Below are 19,946 nucleotides of genomic sequence, written 5' to 3'. Positions count from 1 at the left end.
AGATTTTAATGCTAAAACTTTGTCTTTTTTCCTTGTTCTGCACAGCAAGTTTTACTACTTTGGTCTGTTTGATTATACTTATATTTCTTCTAAGGAAATAAGCAAACTATACAGATCAAGCTGTGTTACAGTACAATGTGTTATTGAAAATAAGCCGCAGCGTCCTTCCACAGCCATTGTGTGTCACACTGGGCTGCATCTCCCAATTTATCCCCTCTCTGGTTCAAGAAAGATTCCTATTGATTTCCTATCACCGAGCCAGTGTACAGAGTAAATAGGAAGTGTGAGCCCTATTATTTCTGTCGCTTGGTAAAACATAAGGATAGACCCCCGTGTCTTTATCACGAGGAACCTTTTAGCCACCACATGCCCTTCAACCAAAACACTACGGCTGTAAATTTTCACACACTGTACAGTAATGATGTCCTTTGAGAATGAGTTTGTGTTTAAATTATTGGTGTGGTATTAAATCCTGTGAACTTCAGAACATGATTAATGAGATTACACTTAATGTGGGAAAACACCCGTAAACGCAGGCTGTATTTTCATACAGGCTTAATGTGCTTTCCCCTGCGGGCCACTGCCCAAACCAATAGAGGGAGATTTGCTTTCCCGGGAGAAGCTTCTGTGCACTCTTTCTGAGTCTTTGCATGTGCTAAGCAGTAGGAAACAGGTGAGACAAATCCCTTTAGACACCAAATAGCGCAATTACACGTTTCTTCCATGTATGTAACAGGTCTGACCAAGAATATGCAACACTTTTGAGGAAGAAAGATGTGTGCAAGACATTCTACTGAATAGTTTTCATATTCCATTGTAGGCTTTTTACATCCTTAATCCGTTCCTGCATGTTTTTTGTTTTTAGCAACCATTCATATTTTTCATCCCTGGACATTTATACTGTAGGTGTTGTGTTGCTATTATTGTAGTCGCCACAATGCTACAGGCTTCAAATAAAAGCCAGAGACAATATTCCTCCTACAATTGAGTTTCTGTGCCCATTGCCTGGCCTACAGCTGCATCCATTTCTGCAGTGTCCCTGAATTCTCTGCATTATCAAGGGGAAGGACGAGCTAATCTGCACTGATTTGAAACAGGACCAAAACACTGGCTTTCCTAATCCCTCATTTTTTTTTATCAGGGGTAGTGAGGAGCATTTTACCCCTGTGGGAGGGAAAGAAAGAGGGAGCTATTTCATGCCTCACTGGTTCCACTGTTTTTATGAAGATTTTTTTCCTACCCCTACTTCCCTACTTCAATCCATAGTGTAACTGAATTTCTAAAGCCTGTTTGCAATAGTCAGACACCTTTTAGAAGTACGAAGGTACTTTTCATAATTAGGGATGTGTAGATGGCTGCCTCCTCCCTCTGCAGTAGTAGTAATTTAACTTTAAGGCAGATAAGGCTCTGTATCTCTGAAAAAGGGAGGTGCAATTTCCTTGCTGTCTTTCATTTTATTCATTTGACAATTGGCAAACACCTATGGCATGCAGGATATAATTTGCTTCCTGAAAATACAGTACGAGCGCTCCAATTTGGATTAATGCACACATCTGTGAGATATAATTCAAATAATTATGTTTCCTTAAATTCTGTCAACCAATTTATGTAATACTTCATTCACTTATGTAGCACGTTTGTTGGAAATTTCCACTTTACATCAGGTGCTCTGGCAGGGCTGTCACATAGAGGCCCTCATACTGATTTTTCTTCAGTGCACATGCAGTTTCTGTTGAGTAGAGTTTGAAACATTAATAGATACTGAAATGTGAAAAATTTCTATTTAATGTAGACTGAGAACAGTTCATGTGAATGACAGTTTCAGCAGATAAAAGCAATGCATCTATTTAAGTGTATTAGCAGCTGAAACTCAAGTTGCGCTGGGTGTTGTTGTTTTTTTGTTTTGGTTCTTTTCTTCTTCTGTTTTTTTTTTTGTCAGTGCTAGTGCAGTGAGCAGAAACAGAGAAAAAGAGCTCATTGATCTGCTATGATCTAAACACTGCAAAAGGCATGGGGTGTAACAAGCTCAGGAAATTTACAAGGTAAGCCTTGGCAACACAACAGCACGGGTCATCATAAGACTATGAATTACTGGAACACCTCAGTCTCAGAGGACCACTTGAGGTTCTCTCCCTGTGAAATAATTGGGTTGCAACAGTGAAACTGCTACACCAGTTAGAGTGCAAAGGGGCTTTTGCTTTGTTTTGCTGTTACAAGACCGCAGACACGGCTGTGACTATTAATCAGCAGGTGACACGTGTAGCTGACGGCATAAAATGGGAGATAAGATCAAAAACTGCACCACATGGATGCGAAAGTCATCTTATTTGCAATTTTTTAACCCATTTTATTTTGCAGTTGGTAAACACTACTGAAGCTATTTGATGTGAATATTAAACATGTATTTTCAGATTGTTTGAGTCCTTATTGGTTAGAAGTAGTAAGTCATTACTGTGGTGCACACTGGTGAGCAGGCTTGATGAAAATTGTTTCGGTGCTTGTAGAAATAGCAGAAGATGATACACCAACAGAATACAGATGTCTGATTTGCGGGTTACACTTTGTAAACTATGGAACAACTGCTCATATTACATCTGGCAAATTTATTTTGTTTTTTTATTTATTTTTCGTTATTTAATCCATAGCCGAACATCTGAATCAGAGTTCTGGAGCCAGAGCACTTAACTTGTCACAGGTCTTTGCGCAACAAGCATTTTCAGTTGCAGCGGACAGATTTAGGTGCCTGTGGCAGGACCTCCGCCGTCTGTGACTGGGGACATCTCACTTTGTTGTCAGAACACCTCTAAACATCTTTCACAGAAACAATTACCATACCATCTGTAGCTTTCTGCCAGCTTGTTGCTCACTGTCAGCACGTCGGGTTCTTTTCTCTTTTTTCTTCTCAAATGCTCTCCCACACCCTGAGACTCATGAGGAGTTAGGTCACTTTGGATTAAAATGGATGATTTTAATTACGCGAATTGCCTCTTTATATCAATATTTTCAGTGCTCGTTTTGTCCCGATACCTTTTGATGGACAGGTGAATGGTGGATTGAATTGCCACTAATGTATTTCCTGATTTGAGCATTTGACTGACTTGGAATATTGATGAAAGTCCTTGGATACATTTTACTTATAAAGACCTTATAAAGCTGGTGTAAAAAAGAAGTTTATTTATGTTTGAATACTGATGGTGTGAAGGTAATTCTTAATTGCTGTAATTGATAAAGAATGCTTGATATCCCATAAGAATTAAAAAATACATGAGCCAACACTTACACCAACACAGCCTTTAATTTTAAACTTAAAAACTTTTATTTGACAAACTAAACTTAATAAACACGCTACTTTAATGGAAGGAGAAGTGTTTTCTTTGTGGTTACATCCAAATATCAAATAACCATCAACAGAGTAATACTTATGCTGTCTGCTGTTCTGAAAGATCAAAAGCTGTGAAAAAAGTAGTCTAATTTGCCCATACATGTCTGCAATTGCTTTGCCTGCTATATTAATATCTAACACACAAATATATGTCACTGACACACTAGATGCCACAGAAAGGACAGTTAATTAACAATTAAATAACTTCTTTGCACACTTAACTGAAACTTTCATTATAAAATCTTCAGATCCATTTTTCATGCCATATTTGAGATCGCTGCAAAAAGTGCAGCCTTACCTAATGTCCACCCTACTGTTACTCATTTTATATTAAGATTTAAAAATCTAGTTGGTATTGATATGGTGAATAACCTTCAGTAAAAATAATAAATCATACAGCAATAGTACATTCATGTAGTTGTAAAAAGCATGATAATGTATTAAGTAATCCAAAGTATTCAGAATACGTTACTATCATTGAGTAACGTAACGGAATACGTTACGAAATACATTTTGGGGCATGTATTCTGTATTCTGTAGTGGACTACATTTTAAAAGTAACCTTCCCAACACTGCCCACTGGCAACCTCTGGTCAAAACAGAAAAATGTTTCTGTTCGGCAAGTAGTTACTGGAGGTTCCTGGTTGTTGCCATGTGAAATCGCCCACAATTGGGTGCTGCACCAAACACTTCCTTGTGATTGCTTTTACTGCTAACAGATTGCTACGGTTACCCATAGTTTGAATGGAATACACTGACATGTCTGCACACACTCATCCAATCCGGCAAGAGAATGTTTGCTTCCAAAGCAGAAATTTCACACTTTAAAATGTATTGGTCGCAGTAGTAAGACAGAACAAATGTTATTTCCAGTTTGTATTGCAGTTTTCAATACTTGGCCAGTAGTGTCTGCAGACTAGTCAGTGTTTTTCATGTAAATTTTCCATGTAAATGACCACTTCAGAAACCAGCTACAATGACCAATTTTATGACAACAAGCAACCTCAACTAGGCTCAACTAGGCTAATGGTTGCAGAATACACACTTATATCTTGCAAAAGGTGGTTACTAGGATTGTTCTCCAGGCCTCCACGAATGGGCCTTTAGCAACTGATTTTAAAGCAACCACTGGCAACCACTTGCATTCACTAGGCTGGTTTCTAGGCCTGTGTGATTGGGGCCTTACGTGGAACAAGATGGGATAAATGGGACTAGAGTCTCATTTGGATTCACTCAGCACTTAGAATTTTAGTTTACAGAGACATGGAGATCATTTCCTGTAGGGATGTTTATACATTTGTCTTTCTGCACCACAGGTACCTCAGTTATCACAGTAACAGCTACAGATGCCGATGATCCGGTGTACGGAAACAGCGCTAAGCTAGTCTACAGCATACTGGAGGGACAACCATATTTCTCTGTTGACCCCAACTCAGGTAAGTCTAATTTCTTGATAATTGCTGAATTTTAGGCTTAAGCTAAAGTATTAGTTTGATCAAATACTCCATTGCGTTCATGAAGGAAAAGCTGATTAAACCTCAGATTCCAAGTCTTGTGTGAGTTAACAATCATGTGGGTTTAAAAATTCATGCATTTAAAATATTTGCACATGCAAACTAGGGAATTTATTTTATTTTAATTACATTTCCTTTGTTTTTAGGAGCCATCTGTGCAGGATGACATTTAGTTGCATATTAAGTAAAAAACAAAAGAAAAAAAAAGGAAACATGCAATAGTTTATAGGTCTCGTGTAATCAGAGTGATTTTAAATAAGGAGAAAAAAATGGAGGGCACCTTTATGGAGCAGGCAAAGCCCTTTGTGCTGTTATTCATTGTTTGCTTGACAAAGCCTGACGAAGATTTCTGTGAGATCAAAACGTTGCTTCATTAAATTTAATGGGAGCTAATACAATGTGCAAGTCCTTTGTCTGCTTCTAACCAGTGGAGAGCATAATGTATTACAAAATGCAATGAATGAACACGGCGTTCATAACGGGACAAAAAGGAAAGAAATAGGTTTTACAGAGAGATGGTGATTCCATCTAAGGATTATTTCATAAGGCTTTTTCTTCTAGACAGGGCCATGCACATCAGGCCAGAACCTTTTAGTATTTAAACACTGTCCTTTTTCATTACCTGCTTTGAGCTAGATAAATGAGCTTACAATGTCATCTCAGGTCAAGTTGTGGTATATCACTATGTGGACAAGTCTCTGGTTAAGTATGTCCAAATGACAGGAATAACTTTACCAAGGTCAAGCTTATGCATAAATCTAAGTATTTTAAGGACACACCTGAACTATAGGGACTGCTTTAAGCTTTATGGACCCAACTCTGTATCTGATCAGCTATCAAAAAGATTGAAAGTTTAAACAGTAACTGAAACATTTTGAAAGTTATCTCACTAAATAGCTGATAATATTTTAGAGGTTTTAGGGTTACGCAGCACAAATTGCATTAATACTTGACTGGATTTTTTAAGCCCTTTATAGTCACAAGGCTTAATTGTTTTCCCATTTAAAATCACTATAATAAAACACTGATGCATACTATGAGTTGATCCTGAACCCACTGCAAACCGGTGGCTGACTTGAAGTGGAGTTTTTTGCAGTAAGGTCCATTCATGATATGAAATACTGTGAGGAAGCTCCCCTTTATTGTGTTATTTAGGCTGTATACTTATCCACTCTAAAATATATTTTAATGGAAGTTTAGTTTAGTTTGGAACCGCTCATTTCTAATGTAGTCGACTTTCTGGTACCTCATATCTATAAGATAAGATAAGATAAGATAAGATAACCTTTATTAGTCCCACACGTGGGAAATTTGTTTTGTCACAGCAGGAAGTGGACAGTGCAAAAGTTATGACGCAAAAATTAGAATACAATAAGAATAAATACAGTACACAACTGTACAGAATAGAATAAAATAAAATACTATATACAGTAGAATAAAATAAAATAAATATACAATAAGATAAAAATAGAATACAAATACAAATACTATATACAACTGAGTAAAAATACAACGATGACAAAAAGGATTATTGCACTTAGTATTATTGCATATGTATGGATGTGTGTGCTTGATCAGTTAAAGTCTTTATTATGGAGTCTGACAGCAGTGGGGAGGAAAGACCTGCGAAATCTCTCCGTCCCACACCGTGGGTGCCGCAGTCTCCCACTGAAGGAGCTGCTCAGTGCTGTCACAGTCTGCTGCATGGGGTGGGAGATGTTGTCCATCAGGGATGACAGCTTAGCCGCCGTTCTCCTGTCACTCACCACCTCCACTGGGTCCAGAGGGCATCCTAGAACAGAGCTGGCCCTTCGGATCACCCTGTTCAGTCTCTTCCTGTCCCCAGCAGAGATGCTGCCGCCCCAGCAGACCACGCCATAAAAGATAGCAGAAGCCACAACAGAGTCATAGAATTTCTTCAGGAGTGGGCCCTCCACTCCAAACGACCTGAGTCTCCGCAGCAGGTACAGCCTGCTCTGCCCTTTCCTGTAGAGGGCGTCTGAGTTATGAGTCCAGTCCAGTCTATTGTTCAGATGAACACCAAGGTACCTGTAGCTGTCCACAGCCTCAATGTGCTGCCAATACTTGGGATTCAAATACAAAATAAATACTAACAGAAGAGCTGAGAGTGATATCCTGCTTTTAACATGTGCACTGCTAGCAGGTGCTACAGGTTGAACTAATTCCAACAGGTGGAGATGCAACAGCTTCCCCACCTGCTTGCCCACCTGAGGTGATAGCAGTCTGTTGCATTGCATTTATGCATAAAGTGCAAACACCTTCTGTAAGGACTAAAAGAGGATATAGTCTGACACTTAACTATTATAACAAATGCTGTATGTCTCCATTATCATGCAACTTCAACTCTATTCAACAAAGCTGTAAGGGACAAAATTACATGTCTGTAAAAAGGCAGCCTGACAATGTAATAGTTTGAAAAGTTGTGTAAAAACATCAGTTCTGCAGGTAACTCAGACCATCTGTTTTTTTTATGCTTGTAGGTTATTGCTGCATGGGGGTGCTGTTAAATGTGGCTTCCTGGCTCACTCCCTTTTGCTACAATTCCCCTCTACAGCTGTTCATTCATGTACATTTATGTTTCAATATTTATACCATACGCAGTGGCAAACAAGTTTTTTTTCCTGGGAGCATTGTAACTGTTCCAAGGGGTGTACAGATTTGATTGAAACAACAGATATGAATGTAATGGAGCAACTTGATAGAAATGAATGAAACACAAATATAGTCCACACACACTGGTTCATAATATATTGCATAACATATCATTTTGATTTAACAAAAAGACTATCTAAGTATGCAAAAATATTTTCATGAAATAAAAATAAAATATTGTATATTGGCAGTATTAATTAAGGGGGATCTTTATAATAAATTAACTAACCATGGCTTTTGTACTCAGTCACTCGGGATGGCACTGAACAATACTAAATGGACCTTATACATTCATAACCTTTTATAAAAGGAAGGATAGAATTTGCATGAATTTTCAATTCAATTCAGTTTCATTTCATTTATACAGCACCAAATCACAACAACATTTCCCTCAAGGTGCTTAATGTTGGAAGGTACAGATCCTACAATATTATAAAGAAAACAGAGAAAACCCCAACAATCATATGACCCGCTATCAGCAAGTGCTTTGGCCACAGTGGGAATGTATGTGGCTAAAGATACAATTCCAACTTTTTTCAGTGGATAAATCAAGCAATGAAGTGTAACTTGGATAAGTAACGTCAACACATTTGAACAGTGAACGGTACTGTACAGTTCCCCACGAGTTGCGTGGAATTCATTATTGAAACCCAAATGAGATTTATATGAGAGCTTTGCATCAGTGAGTTGCATGTTTTGCTCAGCTGACTTCAAGTCCTAAGTCCTAATGGGGCAGCACTCCTATGATGCTGTGGTCCATAACATCACTGGGTTATGAATTCCAAATAATGGCAATGATAATAATTACTTCTTCCTTTCACAAGGCAGACTCTTCAGCAGCGTCATGGTGCATAAAGTTATCTCAAAACATATTCTAGATTGGATCTTTAATTGCTTTTTCAGCTGACTTTTTAACATGTGTCTGTAAGCAATATGATTAAATAATGGTGAAATTACATTAATAAGAAATGAGATGGAAATTGACGGCTCACAATTTGGAAAACAACACACAATAAACAAGCTTCAAGAAAGGAGGACTCAAAATTTATGTACATAATTAGAATGAACTTTCATAATTTCAACACATAAAAACCGGGCTTGTCCTCACTGGTATAGGTGTCGTAATCTCGAAGCCTCTACAGCTGGACCTTGGGCTGTCGAGAAGGGGCTGAATGGACAGTTTAAGGATTAACATTCATGCTTTGTGTGATCGCTGTGCACATGCAGATGGCTCATTCAAGTGAGCCAGATGTTTTAATGAATGTTAATGAAAAATAAAAGGTAAGGGGAAAACAACCATTAGAATGCATTTGACACTTACAACACCACACTGGAAATGAAAAGCATTCAATAAATAAATAAACATCATGCCCCAATTCATCACTTGGTTAATGGTCGATGAAAAAAAAAAAAGTTGAAACAAATATCTATGGAAATGAGTGTTTGTCTATCTTCCCTTTTCAGTGATTAGGAATTAATTTGAATAATTAACGATGATCAACAGAGATGACGGTGTTGCTTGTAGCAGGATGACGGAAGAGTGTGTGTGTGTGTGTGTGTGTGTGGAGGAGGAAAAGTAACTTGTTTGTGTAGCTCTTTTTCCTTATTGATTTGTTTGTTTGCATTTCAGATGGTAGGTCTACCTTGTTATTGCACATCAGAGCTCAGAGCTAAAATTAGAGAGAAGTAATTTAAAATCCTATTTCTCTATATAATATCTGCCTATTCATTAAAACTGCAATGACTTGGTGATGCTGATGAAATGCTGGTTTTACACACTTCATCTTTGAGGCCATCTAAGGGTGTCCCATGTAAGAGAGAGTATATACATGTAACACAAGAGCTGTGTTGTTGTGTTACTTTTTTAAAAACAATTTCAAATAGATTTTCTGTAATTATTCTTTCAAATAATATCACAAGTGTGTCCTTGGTGTAATCATCTATAGCTCTATTCATATCATTCTACTTCACTGATTTAAAAAAAAGAAAAAAAAAGATTCTCGAATGTTTTCAAGCTTATTTTGTTGACGTGACAATACATGCGGTTCACTAAATGTACAAACATGTAGAAGTTTGGTTTTACCCAAGATACTTCCTCAATAATTTTATACATAGCATGTTTGTAACCAGTGTGTAACAAAAATAATAGACGATGGCCAAATCAGAAGACTTCAGGAATGTCAGGAGCCAAGAGGACGCCACAATGAAAACACAACCATATAAACTTCCATTACAACTAACAACAATAACCAAAATAGTGTGCGGACACAGAGACCCCCAACAAATAAAGAAAAGAAAGTTAGACCCGGATCTTTTAAATTGTCAGTGTGATCCAGTTCAGGCCTGTTTGGTGATCTGGGCAGTTTATTGGTGTGAGCTCAATCCGATGATCGATGTATGATTTGCACAGTTTGTCCTACTATAATTCAGGCAACCAGACTGCAAGATTCAGTTCCATATGGGCTGTGGCTTGCAACATCCATTGCAATGGAAGATCATTCTTCTTCTGTGGATTTTCCAGAAGGTCTGTAATTCGAAGTTCTCTGTGGACTGTCAGTTCTTTGATCTCCAAATCAAAAAACCTGACCTAAGAGCGAGGTCAGAGTTACTTCAAATGAACATTGTCCACAGTTAACTAACAATTATCCATGAACATTTCTGCTTCAGGGAAAAAGCATGAACAAAATCAGTTTCAAATTTCTTTTTCTAACGTGTTGTACAACTATCAAATTCAAATTTTTTTGCGTTACGTGGCAATGTAGTTATCACCAATCATAAAACTAAAATTAATCAGGTCCATAGATCTAATCCACACTGCTCCTAGCAGAAGAATCAATATACTCTCCTCCTTGTTAATTAACAGCAATGGTGAATAAAAATAACACAACAAAACATTTCATTTGCAACAGGTATTCATGCTGTTTTTCTTAACCTACAATAGCTAATAAGTTCTCAGATAACAGTGAACAAACAGGATTGTGAGTTTAGATAGTACCCGCTAGCTACTTGCGCAGGACCTTCACCGTTAGCGTTTGTTTCCCAAGCAAACTACATTAACATTTCAGCATGCCGATCAGCGGCTATTACAGTTCAGTTACTAACCAGTGCTAAGCACTGTGTATTCATAAAAACAGCTTCGGGTCTCCAAATCAGCAACCACGTTCCTCTTACAGGTGCAGCTATGGCGGGTGTGGGCTAAGCAGCCTTACTAGCATAACCAAACAGGAACAGTCAAGGCGAGAAAAACAATCCCATTGGTTAAGGACTGACATTGTGCATCCAGGTCAGAAAATAACCTTTGTTAAACAAAAATAAATAAATAACAAAAATAAAGTACATTGAACCCTGTGGAGTATACCAGGCCCAAGCACACACACGCAGATCCGTATTGCCAAGGACCACATTTATTGTTATTAACACAGCAGATAATATGACGCACAGACTGACAGGTCTCGATCCCAGCTGATGTGTGTCTCTTTTCCCTTAGCGCCCTCCACTCCTCTCCGCCTCACTATATAAAGGGAAGGAAAACCACCATCAGTCCAAAATCGCCATGAGCTGTTCTTACCAGCACCGCCCCGTCGAGCTCACTGCACCACTCCTCCCGTGCAGCCGCGCCCCGGACCACACCTCCGCCACAAACCCTTCAACACAAAATAACTAAATTTTATACAATTGTTTAATTAGAAAATGAGTTAATTTGAAATGTAAGTTTTATACTTTCAGCTGTTTGTAGAAGCAGGAAAAAAAGTCAAGCAGAATTACTGCTAATAAAACACGAGCAAAAATCAAGACATCATATTTGGTGGACAGAAAAATCCCATTCAAGGTTAGAACATGGGAGTAGTAATCAATTACCCCAGTGTTATCAACTGGTCCAAGTCACATTGGTCTTTCCACCCCACAGTCACTAAATGTATATTTTTCTTGTGAAAATAATAATAACATATTTGAAAAAGACTTCCTTTAATAAATTACTCGAACAACAAGGGCATTGTTTTTTTTTCAGTACAGTCTTACTGAAGAGGTGTCCAACTATTGTCCTTCATTTTCTCTTTTTGTTTAAATCGTCTGTGTCGTGTGTGACCTCCAAAAGCACAACTGACCCTGAAATTTCTCTGAGGAAAAATCTATCTGTAGAATAAAATGCAGACACAGACAACATTCTAACCCCTCCCATGTTTCCCATCATAGCCAAGCATATTATCATTGTCTGAGGCAGCTCAGGACCAAGGCAGGGTGTCATGCCAAAGCCTGGCTTTTATGAGGGGTTTTATATTCATTTGATGATCCTGCGGGCCTCTGTTTCCTGAGTGGATTATCCGTATATGCCGGTGCTGAGCCCTTTTTATATTCAGTGCTGCGGCAGAGTCAATAAGGTCCATTCTGCATACAATATTCAAGATTATACAAGACAGACAGCATAATTCACACTCAATCAGAATACAAATGACTTCAGACGGTGGAACAACACATTCAAAAACAAACACAGCTGATTCTCAGTGCTGCGACTGGCTCAGTCGTGGGCACCTTACTACATTCACTCAGACTGTGCTTTTTCTGAGACTAAGCCTGCAGGGAAATCTTTAACCCTGCTCGGTATGGGGTTCATGTTTGGTAAGGTCATGGTCTAAAATAATGCATGTTATAAACTGGGGAATAATGTGAGCATGAAGGTGACTGCATGCCTTTTTTTCCTTGCGCTTCCTTACGTTTACTCACATGAGCATCATTACAATTATGTGCAGAGTATATCAGTCAAATTTATAATTGGGTGAATGTGTTATGAACTGTTTCCACCTCCAGCAACCATAAGAATTGCTCTGCATGGGATGGATCGTGAGATGAGAGAGGATTATCAGGTGGTCATTCAAGCTAAAGACATGGGAGGTCACATGGGTGGTTTGTCTGGAACTACTACTGTCAGCATCACACTACAAGACATCAATGACAATCCACCAAAGTTCTCTAAAAGTAAGTAACTTCATAACCTTACCCATCCCAAATTGAATAAAGAGGGAAAAGAAATTACTGCTGCTCTAAATGAGCATTTCTCTGATTGGTAATAATTAGGAAAAATAAATGTTATTTTGTAAATGTCATCATACATGCTCCTCAGAAACTAATTCCTCTAACTGTGAAATGTCTAATGATGATGCAGTAGTGTAATATGCTTCGGTAATTGTGCTTAATTTGATCAACGTTTCTAGAAACCAAAAAGCTGTGTCTGTTCATCCTCAGGTTTGTATGAGTTTGTGATCCCTGAAGACCTACCATTAGGGAAAGAGGGTGGCAAGGTGAAAGCAAATGACCGCGACATCGGTGAGAATGCCAAGTCGACGTACAGCATCATCGAAGGAGACGACCAAGGCGTGTTTGAGATTATTACGAACGCAACGACACAGGAAGGGATTCTACAGCTCAGAAAAGTAAGACCTAGATGATGTCAGGATAAGAGCTGATTGGCTTTTTTTCTGTCTCTTTCTTTTCTGTTTCTATAATCAATTTAAGTAAATCAGTTATTTTACTTCCCATACATATAAGTCAATACAGTATAAAGATTGATGTTTAAATCCCCTTCTCAGTAGGTCTCGTTCTTCTGTACTTCTTCTAGCGATTTTTTTTCATATGCTTTTAGAGAAGGCAGTACTCAACAGTACACCATCAAATATTAAACACTGAAAGCCTTCCCCCTGAGTAGCTTGGAGGCTAAAGGAGCATTTTTTTTAATACATTTCTAAAACCTACTTTTCTTTTATTCAGAAAAATCTATGAAAGAAGATAAATAGTAGGAATAAGTTTAAAGGTAATTTTTAACAATATTCTTTTTGCCAGAAGTAATGCAGACTGTGTGTGAATTGACATTAAGTTGGAGAATACGTTGGACTAAGAGTTGAGAGAAGACACTTTTATTTTGCATTACAGTCCATTCAGTTGTATTTCTCTTAGCTCAAGGTAAACTGGTACATATTGTAAATTTGTTCTCCCCACATTCAAAGTTTGCTCAAATTCAGTTTTGCTGGCATCATCACCATAAGAGCAGATGGACTGAACACAAAACTGCAGTGCGAAAGTTTGGCCCTAAAGTAACTTTAGTAAAACAGTTGCTTGTTAATCGCCTTGTTCAAAGGTACAGTTGCAATATTTTAGAGAAGAAAAGGCAATGCTCATTGTTCATCAAGATGTTTTCAGATGTATGGTTTTGAGAAAAATCAAAGAATATTATTTCTGTCACAAAATGTAACCTTTCACCTCGAGGCAGTACATCAGGCCAACAGTACAGCATATAAGACTCATCCCGTGCTGCTAGTAGAACAAGTATCCAAGAATCCCAGCAATTTTCATACATTATTATACATTATTATACATTTTTAGCCACGGAATATCAATATTTCCTCCAGGTTCAGAGCTTGAGAAGTTTAGATGTCATCACTTGCCAGTAAACACTTAGAGCACCCCCTCCCATACCGTGCTTAATACCAAAGTATAATAAATTCAAATTTGAAAAGTACAATGCATTTTAATAACCTGCAGGAAAATCTGGATGCACCTGTATCACAAGGACATCTGTAGAAAATCAAACTGAGATTTCAACAATATCAAACATACCACTGCACATGCTATTTATAAATCTATTATATATGTATGTATTCTATATATTCAAAGTCCACAGAAGCTCAGCTTGGTAGAAGATATTTACATAGACTGAATCATACACATGATTGATGGAGGAGGGTTTTAAGTCTTAAGTCATGGTTGGTTCAGTGTCTGTTGAGGACTACGTATCATTCAAATGCACAATGCTTTTGCATTGTGATGTAAAATGACATTACCCCAAGGACATGTGGTGTGACTTTGTCAAAGTGTGAACAATGAACTGTGTGGGGGTGGAATGTATAAGAGCTAAGGCAATCTGCTGGGACTACAATTCATTGCCACTAAAGAAAACATCAGCGCTGCAGAACAAACTTGACACAAAGTCATAAAATCTCTAACTGTTGACAAAGCAAATGTCAAATGTGTTAGTCTTTTAGGCAACCTCCACTTCCATGTCCCACAGAGACACTCAGTCTTCCCATGTCTACTCAGTTTTCTCTCTGTGGCCCTGAGTTTGCTGCCTACATAACTGAAGCAAGATAGATGATAATGCACTGGGAAAGTAGCAAGACATTTGCACACTCACTGTTTTCTCATCCCTCCAGATGACAGTGTCTCAAGTTGAAAGGAATTTACGAAGCAGTTGTTTCACTTTTCTTCTTCTATTCTGTACCTTCACCACTTATCCACCATCCAGTGTGACAGATTAAACCTTTAACATAACGTTTTTTCCCAAACACGCCTAGTCTCTGTCAACAAGGGAACATGTCTATGAACTCCCATCTAATGCAGAATTAAAATTATTAAAGATACTTTGCGGCAAGGTTAAATCATATTGATCTGAGGCTGGAGAGGCACAAACCAGGGGAGAGATTCTTTTCTGTTTGAGTTTTAAGCTTTTTATCTACTAGCCCCCAGGCCTGTCGAGAGATGTTAGTGGGATGCTGAGCTTTCACCCCTGCAGCCAGTGCTGAACTTTGAAGTCTCTAAATGGCCTGTGTGTACATACTGATTTGATGCTAACGCTTGAGTGAGAAAGAAGAATGACACGGTGGGGTGGGACACGACAGCAAAGATAGTGTTAACACTGAAAAAACAGGAACGGTTCTTCTTTTGCTGTTTGTGCCTTTTCTTTATCTGTTTTAAATACTTGCAGATGTTCAATTAAGCTATGTTGTTTGGTGGGAACATTGGAGAATATAGCATGACTATGCAAAGTTTGCTGCGTAATGTCTCGTAGTTCTACTCATTTGATTTTGCACTCATGAATCTCTCAACACTAGCTCCATAACAGTGCCGCCATGCATGCTAATAAAAATCAAAGTGGCTCTCCCTGGACTATTCAGTGAAAGCACTCTGTTTGTTTATTGAATTAATAATTTGAACTGGTCATAATATGACTTGTATTCTGTTTTCATGCTATTAAATAGTTTTAAAATAGAAGTTTGAATAGATGCTTTATTTGATTTTGCAATTTGTATCAAAAAATAATTAAAATTACTTAGTAACAATGGTAATTAAAGAAGCTGTTTACAACTATGTTTTCCTTAAAGTGGATTTGGTATAATTAAATATGCCTCAAAGCCTCTCTCTTCCCCTTTGCTGTTAGGACACTGGAAACAAATGTAATGAGTTCTTTCTACATAATATCACATGGGAGTTATACTGAAATATGTTAACAAGAGAAAAGCAAACCCATGTGAGTAGTAAGCAAGCAAGCAAGCAAGCAATTTATTTATATAGCGCTTTCAGATCAGCCACGAGCTGAACACAAAGTGCTGTACACTTGACATGCCAAACATGATACATTGAGCATGTTAAAAAAAATGAGAAAAATAGTAATAATAATATAAGATAAGTAATATATATATAAACACATTTAAAACAATAAAATCAGCACATTAGATTAAAACAATAAAATCAGGGTCAGACTGTGTCATAAGCCAAAGAGTAAAAATGAGTTTTAAGACGTGTTTTAAAAGTGGACAGTGAAGGGGCCTCTCTAATGTGCTGGGAAAGATTGTTCCACAGATTAGGAGCAGCAATAGAGAAGGCCCTGTCCCCTCTGAGCTTCCTCTTGGACCTGGGTACCTCCAGGAGCAGCTTGTCAGCTGACCTGAGAGACCTGGAGGGTGAGTAAGGATGCAGAAGCTCAGAGAGGTAAGTTGGGGCAAGACCATTTAAACATTTAAACACAAACATGAGAATTTTAAAGTGAACTCTAAGATATACAGGCAGCCAATGGAGTGAAGCCAGGACGGGAGTTATGTGCTCTCTTTTACGAGTTCTGGTTAAAAGTCGTGCAGCAGAATTTTGGACCAGCTGCAGACGAGAGAGAAGATGCTGACTAACTCCACAATATAGTGCATTACAGTAATCTAAACGACATGAAATAAAAGCATGGATTACCGTTTCAAGATGCGGCTGAGATAAAATAGGTCTTATCTTTGCCAAGCGCCTTAGATGATAAAAACTGGACTTGACAGTACCCCTAATTTGACTATCTAATTTAAAATCACTGTCCATCTTAAAACCCAGGTTTGTAACAACAGATTTAAAATACTCTGCCAGGGGTCCCAAATCAATAGCGGAGGGTTCACAAGGTCCACTAGGACCAAACAGAATGACCTCAGTTTTGCTGGAATTGCATCTTACAAAGTTTAGGGACATCCAAGATTTAATGTCTTCTAGACATGCTAAAAGTGGCTTAATAGAGAAGGCATCGTTCTGCTTCAGAGGCAGATAGATCTGACAGTCGTCAGCATAGCAGTGGAAGGACATTCCATGCCTTCTGAGGATGGTTCCCAGGGGCTGTAAATATAATGAAAAAAGCAGAGGCCCTAAAATTGAGCCCTGCGGGACCCCAGACTGAAAAGTGGCAGAGGAAGACTCATACCCTAAAAAGTTAACACTAAAAGTTCTGTCGCAAAGATAAGACCTAAACCATTTCAAAGCAGTACCACGAATGCCTGCAAGATGGTGCAAGCGAGACAGTGAAATGTTGTGATCTACAGTGTCAAAGGCAGCTGTTAGGTCAAGGAGGACAAGAACAACATGATTGCCAGAGTCACAGGAAAGGAGGATATCATTAAAAACCTTTAAGAGTGCTGACTCCGTGCTATGCAAGTTTTTAAAACCTGATTGAAAGACCTCCAGGATACCATTCTCATTTAAAAAATCCATCAATTGGCAATGTACAATTTTCTCTAAGATTTTAGACATAAAAGACAACTTGGAGATAGGTCTGTAGTTAGCCAATACAGTGTGGTCCAGGGCAGGTTTCTTAAGCAAGGGTTGTACTACCGCATGCTTAAAATTAGCAGGGACTACACCAGATATTAAACTGCTGTTTATAACACTAAGAACAGCCTGGCCTATGCTAGGAAAAATCTCCTTAAAAAATTGTGGTGGGACAGGATCATTTGGGGAACCAGAGGGCCTCAGGTGGCCAACCACATCCTCTAAATAAGAAAGAGACACAGGCTCAAACTGGTTAAAAACAGCAGAGCAAGGGATCAAGACAGAGGGGTCAGACTCAGGAGAAGAAATGAGAGCCCACGTGGTTGCAACCTTCTCAATGAAAAAACACATAAAATCATTAGACAGTTTATGAGAGGCCTCCAAACAGTCACTTTGTGGAGCATTTAAGACTAAGTCAATAGATTTAAATAACACACGTGGATTGTGACTGTTGGAGGAAATGATCTTTGAGAAGTATTTTCTTTTAGCCTCTTTGATTGCATCCTGATAGAGGCGCCAGCAGTCCTTTAGGATTTGAAGAGACATCTGCAGTTTGTCCCTCTTCCATCTGCGTTCAGCTCTACGACACTCCCTCCTCACAGTCCGAGTGGCGTCATTAAACCAAGGATCGGTTTTAGCCTTGGGCTTCCAGGTTTTTAATGGTGCCACAGAGTCCAGAATGGTTAGGCAAGAAGATTGAAACCAGGAGCTGAGGTTCTCTGTGTCCAAGGGAGTACAATCGGCGGGGATAGACAGCTGGTTAAAAGCAGTTGAGAACTGGGCAGCAGTGAAAGGGTTAATAATCCGACAGCGGCGAACAGGAGCACCGGTTTGAGCTGTAGTGCGTGAAAACACAGCATCAAATAATACAGCCATATGGTCAGAGAAAGCAGTGTCAGTCACTTCCACATTAGACACAGGTAGACTGTGTGACAAGACCAGGTCTAGTGTGTGTCCGTGTTCATGTGTGGGAGCAGGTACGGACTGGACCAGATTAAAAGAGTCAATGAGGCTTAAAAACTCCTTCACCAGAGGTTTATCAGGACAGCAGACATGGATATTAAAATCTCCCACAATAAGAACATGATCGTAGTTGGGCATAATCCCAGCTAGAAATTCTGAAAAGTCATTTATGAAATTCTTATTGTATTTAGGGGGACGATAAATAACAGCAAAGAGCACAGAGTTAGAGCGATTAACTTCAAAACACGTGAGCTCAAAGCTGGAAAACGAGGGCTGTAAAACACACTGTTTACATTTAAAATCCTTTTTAAAAACAACCGCCGTACCTCCTCCTCTCCCTGATGTCCTTGGTGTGTTAAAATAGGAACAACCCGCTGGTAAGAGTTCAGATAAAGTACTGGACTCACCAGTATTAAGCCAAGTCTCCGTGACACACATGAAGTCTAGTTTCCAGGAGGTGAATAACTCATTCAGAATAAAAGATTTGTTCACCAGCGATCTGGCGTTTACCAGCCCAATCCTGACAGGAGCCGGGGATGAGGTAAAAACCCCAGCGGCACAGGGGGTCCGACACAGCGGCCTCAGATTGCGGAGGTTCGCCCGGCGCATGTTGAGCCGAGGGGGACAGGGGTCACGGAGGAGCGGCGCATCATCCTGGCAGACCACGGGGATGAGGCAGGAACCCACGGGGTCCAGGAAACGTCGGTGCACAAAAACTCCAGGAAATAATCTCTGTATTCCTTTGACGGTAGTGGGATGGTGTGCTAAAGAGATCTTGAGTTTAACCAGCCGACCACTGCGCCTACCCCGACGTCTACGCCGGGGAGGTAGCATGACTGCACGGCATGGGCAAGTTGGGATATGTGACAGCAACGGACACCATGAATTCTGACCTCCGTTAGAAAATGGAGCTGTATTTTGTCCAGAACTTCGGAGGTTCAGAAGCGATTGGCGATCGTACACCAGTAATGACCCGATTTCTTGAGTGACACACGACAGGAGCAATATAAAAATAAACAAAACTGACAGCGACAGACGAGCAGCCACGTACACCGGCGCCATCTTTACTTTTAGAGTAGTAGTAGTAGTGAGTAACTATATTGTAAAGAAAGAAAATTGCTGTACTTATACCAAGTTCACTTTAATCTCAGACTGCAGCCTTATTTTTTGTTTCCTAGCAAAATTAAAAGTAGAATGAGAGGCAGACACATAAACTGTCAGGCCCTTATGCTGTGGAACCAGCTTCCAGTTTGGATTCAGGAGGCAGACACCCTCTGTATTATTAAGATTAGTCGGAAAACTGGTAACCCTGAACTCTCCCTTAGTTATGCTAATTATGCTTATGTCCCAGAATGCACTGGATGTTTCCTTTTCACACATTTTTTCTTTCTTTTTCTTTTTTTTAAACATTAGCAATTGCTAAACTCTCTCTCCTAAATTTGCCTCTTGTCCTGTCTCTCTCTCTCTGCCACCTCCTCTTTCCCCTCACCCCCAATTGTTTACAATAATGTGGCAGATACAGTGGGGCAAAAAAGTATTTAGTCAGCCACCGATTGTGCAAGTTCCCCCACTTAAAA

General features: G+C 39.1%; 1 protein-coding gene across 3 annotated transcripts in view; it reads left to right on the top strand.

The window, feature by feature from the left end:
- cdh8 (cadherin 8) overlaps window positions 1–19,946 on the top strand; it is a 101,408-nt gene that overhangs the window by 56,477 nt on the left and 24,985 nt on the right. For all 3 annotated transcript variants that reach the window (XM_026175544.1, XM_026175553.1, XM_026175534.1), the window contains 3 exons: window positions 4,699–4,818; window positions 12,376–12,543; window positions 12,811–12,998. In XM_026175544.1, coding sequence (XP_026031329.1) covers window positions 4,699–4,818; window positions 12,376–12,543; window positions 12,811–12,998 — 476 coding nt within the window. The remainder of the gene's footprint in view (window positions 1–4,698; window positions 4,819–12,375; window positions 12,544–12,810; window positions 12,999–19,946) is intronic.

This window comes from Astatotilapia calliptera, chromosome 1 (assembly GCF_900246225.1).
Source record: "Astatotilapia calliptera chromosome 1, fAstCal1.2, whole genome shotgun sequence".
NCBI lineage: Eukaryota > Metazoa > Chordata > Actinopteri > Cichliformes > Cichlidae > Astatotilapia > Astatotilapia calliptera.
Note: the sequence above shows the minus strand (reverse complement) of the source record. Positions and strands in the feature narration are given on the sequence as shown.